We start from the raw sequence: 7,492 nt of genomic DNA, 5'->3' as shown, positions 1-7,492 counted from the left end.
TCCTCATTGTCACTATTTTCAGCAGTTAACAATTTGGATAACTCTCTCTCACACACACACACACACACACATACACACACACACACACACACACACACACACGCGCACACATACACTCAGGACAGGAATGTATTTTTCAGTTTCCATGATCTTTAATAAAAAGGCAGCCATAGTGAGATGAGTCAGTGAGTCTATTGGTATAGAGACAAAAAGCATTAAAACACAGAATACAAGCCCTAGATAGGCCTGGAGGTGAGACAGATCTATAGAAATACTCAACCTAGATAGATCTATCTTTACTCCTGACCTATCACAGTAGATTCTACTTTTAGTAACGTCACTCATCATCATAGCGTCACTCAAGTAAGTCTAACGCTCTAAACATGTCACCATAGTAATGCACCACACCCACCCCCTATACACACACACACACTCTCACACACACATACTGCCCCGAAGGGTTCTCCCCCTTTAGAACCAGAGTCATGGTCTAGTCCTCTGGAACAAGGTTGAGCTGGTGGACCATTCAGGTTATATTTTCCCTCTCTCTGAGATGAACCACCCTCCCATCGCCAATAACCTTATCTGAGACTAGAAGACTTGGGGTACCTCCCCAAGCTAATGCCTACACTTCAGCTCAGAGGACCAACACAGTCTCGTGGCACGCAGACAAACTGGGTTCAAACCCTGGGCTTCCCCTCAGAGCAAGCTGGGGTTCTCCAATTCTAGCAGGTCTCTAGTACAGACCAACCAGAGCAGAGGGAGGAGTCCACATGTGTGCAAGTGTGTTTATAGGGATGTGTTCACTTGGGCCCAAAATTAATCTGTCTCTCCACCCACACACACACACACACACACACACACACACACACACACAAAAAACTAACTACAAAGGAAAAGTTCACAGGTATTTAAATATTCAGGGTTAAAAGAAAATATAAATTGGTATAAGTTAGCTTATAATGTTAATATATAAATCACAACTAATGTTTAAAGGGCTAATTAAAAAGGAGCATGCAGAACACCTCTCCTGTGTGTCAAAGGGCAAAACACAGCCATCTTGGCTCTGGTCTTGGCTGCTCTCAGATACAAAATGAACACCTGTCCTAAACACAGACTAGGAGCAGGTCAGGGAGCAAGTGAGTGTGTGTGTGTGTGCGTACAGGTGGCTCAAAGACACACATACACCCTTTACCTCTCCATTGGACAAACTAACTGAGTGGTCAACAGAATTCAAAACTCACATTCACATCTTTGGAACGCGCCGGACCATCCTGCTTTGGTTGGTACAATGCATTCGGAAAGTATTCAGACCCCTTGATTTTTAAAAAACATTTTATTACGTCCTTATTCTAAAATTGATTAAATAAAAAAAATCCTCAATCTACACACAATACCCCAAAATGACAAAAGTGAAAACAGGTTGTTGTTTTTTAAAGTTTGCATTTTTTTTTTTTTTTAATAATACCTTGTTACATAAATATTCAGACCCTTTGCTATGAGACTCAAAACTGAGCTCAGGTGCATCCCGTTTCCATTGATCATCCTTGAGATGTTTCTACAACTTGGAGTCCACCTGTGGTAAATTCATTTGATTGGACATGATTTGGAAAGGCACACCTGTCCATTTAAGGTCCCACAGTTGTCAGTGCATGTCAAAGCAAAAACCAAGCCATGAGGTCGAAGGAATTCCCCATAGAGCTCCGAGAAAGGATTGTGCCGAGGCACAGATCTGGGGAAGGTTACCAAATCATTTCTGCAGCATTGAAGGTCTCCAAGAACACAGTGGCCATCATTCTTAAATGGAAGATGTTTGGAACCACCAAGACTGTTCCAAGAGCTGGCCACCTGGCCAAACTGAGCATTCGGGGGAGAAGGGCCTTGGTCAGGGAGGTGACTAACAACCCGATTGGAGCACTGTCAGAGCTCCAGAGTTCCTCTGTGGATATGGGAGAACCTTCCAGAAGGACAGCCATCTCTGCAGCACTCCACCAATCAGGCCTTTATGGTAGAATGGCCAGACAGCTGTAGGAAGGAGGAAACCTGGCACCATCTGTGGCAGGGATTGGGAGATGGAGGGAAAGATGAACGGAGTAAAGTACAGTGAGATCCTTGATGAAAACCTGCTCCAGAGCTTGAAATGATCTGCAGAGAAGAATGGGGAGAAACCCCCCAAATACAGGTGTGCTTAGCTTGTAGCGTCATACCCAAGAAGAATTAAGGGTGTAATCGCTGCCAAAGGTGTTTCAACTAAGTACTGAGTAAAGGGTCTGAATAGTTATGTAAATGTGTTATTTCAGTTTTTATTTATTATACATTTTCTAAACATATTTTTGGTTTGTCATTATGGGGTATTGTGTGTAGAATAATTATTTTAGAATAAGGCAGTAACGTAACAAAATGTGGAAAGGGGTCTGAATACTTTCCGAATGCACTGCATGTGCTACCTTAGGCTCAGGTGTCACCACCGAGTCCATAGCAACAACACCCTCTCTCCCCTAGCAACATCCCCGTCTCCATAGAAAGAACCATGTCAGTCTCTACAGACGAATTCCCCTGGCAACACCACCTTGTCTTCATAGCAACAATGAAAGCACCCCAAGTTAGGGTTCTTTAAAACTCTCAGAAGTATGTCAGCCAGTGGTGTGTGTGTCTGTGTAAAGAGGTATCAGTGGTTCAGTGGTGTATCACTTTAATCTCAAACTTCAGGGGGTGAACAAGCTCTCCCTCTCTTCGTTCTCCTCCCCCCTTCCTCTACCCCTCTTTTGGTCTTCTCTCCCCCCTTCCTCTACCCCTCTCTCAGTCCTTTCTCCCCCTTCCTCTACCCCTCTCTCAGTCCTTTCTCCCCCTTCCTCTACCCCTCTCTCAGTCCTTTCTCCCCCTTCCTCTACCCCTCTCTCGGTCCTCTCTCCCCCTTCCTCTACCCCTCTCTCGGCCCTCTCTCCCCCTTCCTCTACCCCTCTCTACCCCTCTCTCCCCCTTCCTCTACCCCTCTCTCGGTCCTCTCTCCCCCTCTCTCGCCCCCCCGTCTATTTCTGGATCTGGAAGATGAAGAGTCGAAGGTTGATGTTCTTGGCAGCCAGTAGTTTGTTACACTCCACAGAGTCGGTGATGGGCAGGGGGACGTAGTCTGTCTCGTTGGTGTCGTTGCTGAACGCGTGGTGGTGGATCACAGGCTTGATCCTCACGTCATCATACGGACCTTTCAACAGCAGGAAGGAACACTCTATAGTGGAGTTCACCTACAGAGAGGAGGAGGGTTAACGAGAGAGAGTGTGTGTGAGTGTGTGTACGTCAGTGAGTGTGCGCGCATAAGTTCAGTGAGTGTGTACCTTGCTCTTGAGGATGAGCTGGAAGGAGAGGGTGCGTTTGCAGGAGAGGTTAGGGTTGCGTTCAGAGTCGTTGACCCTGGCCTTCAGAACCCAGGTTTGGTTCAACACGGTGAAACGAGGAGTCTCATAGTACAGACGGGTTATAAAGTCATCGGTGCGGTACGGCCGGAACTGGACCTCTGCGCAGGGGAGAGGGAGGGGAGGAATGAATTAGAGAGATCCATGTTTTCTATGTGTGTGACTGGTCCTTCAAGAACGATAGTCCTGGTAGTCAGGTACGGTGTGTAAGACAGTGCGTACTGTGTACCTAGCCTACCTGTGAAGCCAATCTTCTCGTAACAGAGCAGGGAGAATATAGAGTTGTAAAGGGTTAGTTCTCTGCGGTGGCTCTGGTCCATCTCCCCCAGGATGCCCATCAGCTCTGTGCCAGTCTTGGTGGGGTGGCAGCACTCCTCCTCGTGGGCCGGCAGCTCGTGGAACGGCCCCTTCCACGGGCAGCCAATCCGCTTGTACTTACACTGTGTCACCCTGGCAACATATCAGGAGGTGGGAGTTTAGGGCCAATCATAAGGAGGAATAAGACCATAAGCAAATTTGTTTTGTGTCTATCAGCCAGTCCCAAATTGCTTCCTACCCTTCCCCCTTGGTCCAACCCCCTAGTTTCTGCAGATCTGTAAGGTGGAAGGAATATGGTACAATCTCCACCACTGCACTGCTTATACACATCACCCTATAGATCTACAAACATGGAGGGGTTAGGGCAGAGGGGGACCAGCTGTATAATTTCTGCTGGTTCTGTCAGTAACACCTGCAGCAGGGTCATCTGATCGTCATAACAACAACAGAACAGGCACGCACACACACACACCCTGTAATCAGTTTGGTCAGTAAGTAGATCAGCCGTTTTCTTTTCAGAAGAGCAGCAAGTCATATCCCCTCCCTCCCCAAGGCCTAAGAAAACCACATTTCTACAAATACATTGTAGGTCCCCACGAGGATAGAAAAACAAAGTCTGTGTGTGCGTGAATACCAATGAGGTGAGTACCTGTCTTGACACTCCTCTCTCTGGTGCCTCTCTAGGCTGGAGCGAGGGAACTGTTTGAGACAGAAGGGGCAGTCTGTGGGCAGCTCACTCACAGCCTTCTCTACAGCCAGGTTCCTACAACACAGGGACTTACTGATCTCACACCTATAGGGAGAAGGGGGGTAATCAATCAACCAGTCAATCCAATTATATTTGTATAGAGACGCGGTTACTAATCTCACACTTAAAACAGAGTCACCTAAATCAGTCAATCACTCACTCAATTCAACTGTATTTATAAACTGTGTGTACAGACCTGCAGTTAGGACACGTGGCCTGCTCCTCTTTCAGACGAGAGTCAGCCAGCAGGTGGATGAAACAACCAGCACACATCAGGTGACCGTTGGTGCACTGTAGAGCAGAGAGGAAAGGGTTAATGTAGGTGTGTTTGGTGTGTCCATACTGTGGATAGTCGTCTTTATAAATCGGTGTTCATATGCTATACAGAAATGCATAGTACAGAGAAACACACAGGTGTGTGTATGTTTGTGAATGGCCATCTTTTCTACCAGTCTTTGGGGGTGGGGAGAGCAGGTGTTATTTGAGGGCATACTACTCAGTACCAAACCACAGTAATGACACAGGTGTAAACTGGGTGTGAGGCAGGCAGTTCATTCAGTGTTACATGCAGATGTGTTGGGGTTTGCCTATTTCTAACTCCTAGGGGGCAGCCTGGGATCCACACATCTATCTGTTCATGTCTTGTTGTTGGCTAATCTGAATAGAATCGGCAGCCATTTCAGACACCTAGCTATCTATCTACATCCAGATGATTTAAAGATCAGATCATCTCTCTGCACTGCGCTAAGCTCTGGCTAACCCTCCTGAACAAGTTAGCTGCAGAGTTAACGTAGCTGCTAGGCTGCGGCACTGGGCCCTACAACTCTTCGCCTATCGTTACAGTCCATGGCAGGTGGTGCTCAGTCTACAAACTGTCTTCAACCCCCACTTCTTGCCTGACAGCCTAGTTAGCTAACTAACAGACATGTTAGTTGGGCTTACTTCATACGAAGTTAGCTAGCTAGAGGGCCAAAGTCAGTAGGCCAGGGACAGGCGTGTTTGTGACAGTATTTACCTGATACACGGAGGCTTTGGGCAGGTCTAGGCATACAGTGCAGCACAGGACTGAATACAGCCTCTCTTCCAGCTTTCCCGACTCTCCCTCCGGCAGTCTCATCCGCTTCTTGGGCGGCGGCTCGTCCGGATCCGACTCGGGACCGAGCCCCTCTCCTCTCCGGATGCTCACCTCCTCCTGCATAGACGGCCCCCCGACGACTGCCTCCAGGGCTGCCCCCACCGCCACAACACCCAGGCCGCCTGAGGAGGAGCCTGGGGTGGCTGCGACGCCCACCTCTCCCCGCTCTTCCACCGAGGACATGGTGGGTGGTGGTGATTGTCAGGCGTTAGCTAGCTACCCGTCACAAATGTTACCTTAGCTGGCAGGTTTAACGTCACAGGCAAGGGAAAACCAAGCCACCCAGCTCAGGGTCAGTTGGCTAGCTAGATAGCGTGCCTGTTCGTAGGCAATGTTACGCAATAACGCGCTTAGAATTTAGAATCACGAACCCTCGCGTAACGTTCTGGAATATCCTAAATTGTTATTTGATGATCGTTTTTTGTAGATGGATATTTAGCGATGTTGGCAGATAAGCGAAATTCAGCTAGCTACTTACTATGCTATAGGTATCAAGCTCACAAAACACTCCAGTTCTCTCCGCTGTCTAGCTATAACAAAACACCCCGTCAGATGTTTTTGTGTTGTCCATTCTTTTATTTGCCGTGCCAGCGCGTGAGCGGACGTTCAGCAACTGCCCGGTTCGGCAGATCGGTTAATGGCTTTACCCCTGTACCAGCTCACTATCCACCGGCCCCCGGGAAGTGTCAGTTTTGGAAAAAGCAGAGATATGTTCAGACAGTTCGCTGGGACTACTCTCTAACTACACAGCCATCTTTGTTTTTCTCCTGTCCGGACGGTCGCCTCCTCCTCTACCCGACTTCACTACACCCCTAGCTCGGCGCTAAGTATTTCCGAACCTTACTGGTGTTACTCAGCCAAGGTCACAAAAAAACTAAGCCCGAGTTTCGGAGAAACTGTCAATATTTTGCCAGTAGCTGTTATGGCCTTCCTTGCCAGTCCCTGGGCTGCATCGCGGATTGGCTATCAGTGGAATGTTTTGTTGTATCAGATGACTTGGGTGGGGGTGGAGGGGGGAAGGAGTGTGGATGCGCATGCGTAGTGGCTGTCTGCAGGGTCACCGTGGTCGGACCAGTGACTGAATATACTGGTAGGATGAATTTAACTCAAATGGAGCACGTCACCTCACCAGGATGGCGTGGCCAGACACATCATGCTACCAGAAAACCCTTGGTTGACCCTGCCCCTGCACTATACACTGTGTAAATCATGAAGAACACCTTGTAATATTGTGTTGTACTTGTACTCCTCCTTTTGCCCTCAGAACAGCCTCAATTTGTTAGGGCATGGACTCTACAAGGTGTCGAAAGCGTTACGTGGCGATGCTGGCATATGTTGACTTCAATGAGTCACACGGTTGTGACAAGTTGGCTGGATGTTCTTTGGGTGGTGGACCATTCTTGATACCAAGGTGTGTTGCAATTCTTGTCACATTCAAACCAGTGTGCCTGGCACCTAGTACCATAGGCCGTTCAAAGGCACTCAAATATTCTGTCTTGTCCATTCACCCCCTGAATGGCACACATACACAATTCATGTCTCAAGGCTTAAACATCCTTATTTAACCTGTCCCCTCCCCTTCATCTACATTGGTTTAACAAGTGACCTCAATAAGGGATCAAAGCTTCCACCTGGATATGTCATGGAAAGAGCAGGTGTTCTTAATGTTTTGTACACACAGTGTAGGCTAGCCTACAAACAGTACTAACAATAGGCCTCTCCTTCATTTGTCAAATGATGTAGGCTAATAGACTGATACATTCAGTGATAGGCCACCCCCAGAGGACCCAGGTGTTGCGATCTTGTTAAGGATCATTACACTGTTATTACACTATTTGGTCACTCAAAATAAAAGACTCTCAAAGGAAAACTTTGCCATAA

At 47.7% G+C, this 7,492-nt stretch overlaps 1 protein-coding gene across 2 annotated transcripts; it reads right to left on the bottom strand.

Moving 5' to 3' along the window:
* Nucleotides 1–2,989: 2,989 nt before the first annotated feature.
* Nucleotides 2,990–6,900, bottom strand: zftraf1 (zinc finger TRAF-type containing 1). 2 transcript variants are annotated; one of them, XM_052472306.1, is made up of 6 exons: nucleotides 5,492–6,900; nucleotides 4,673–4,767; nucleotides 4,378–4,521; nucleotides 3,640–3,860; nucleotides 3,333–3,511; nucleotides 2,990–3,242 (listed from the first exon to the last, which is right to left on the bottom strand). In XM_052472306.1, the coding sequence occupies exons 1-6, from the start codon at nucleotides 5,792–5,794 to the stop codon at nucleotides 3,030–3,032; spliced, it is 1,155 nt and encodes a 384-aa protein (XP_052328266.1). In that variant the 5' UTR covers nucleotides 5,795–6,900; the 3' UTR covers nucleotides 2,990–3,029. The 2 variants fall into 2 exon arrangements, with proteins under 2 accessions (XP_052328266.1, XP_052328267.1); XM_052472307.1 differs by having other exon boundaries at nucleotides 3,649–3,860; nucleotides 5,492–6,896.
* Nucleotides 6,901–7,492: the final 592 nt, after the last annotated feature.

Source organism: Oncorhynchus keta, chromosome 20 (assembly GCF_023373465.1).
Source record: "Oncorhynchus keta strain PuntledgeMale-10-30-2019 chromosome 20, Oket_V2, whole genome shotgun sequence".
Classification (NCBI taxonomy): Eukaryota; Metazoa; Chordata; class Actinopteri; order Salmoniformes; family Salmonidae; genus Oncorhynchus; species Oncorhynchus keta.
This window is presented reverse-complemented; position numbering and strand designations above follow the sequence as displayed.

Bases quoted from the DNA above. Each gene is read 5' to 3' on its own strand.
- zftraf1 (XM_052472306.1), bottom strand. From the start codon at position 5,794: ATGTCCTCGGTGGAAGAGCGGGGAGAGGTGGGCGTCGCAGCCACCCCA. The intron at 4,768-5,491 runs GTAAATACTGTC...TCTGCTCTACAG, and splicing joins CCAAAGCCTCCGTGTATCAG to TGCACCAACGGTCACCTGAT. The intron at 3,861-4,377 runs GTACTCACCTCA...ATATGTTGCCAG, and splicing joins AGAGAGGAGTGTCAAGACAG to GGTGACACAGTGTAAGTACA.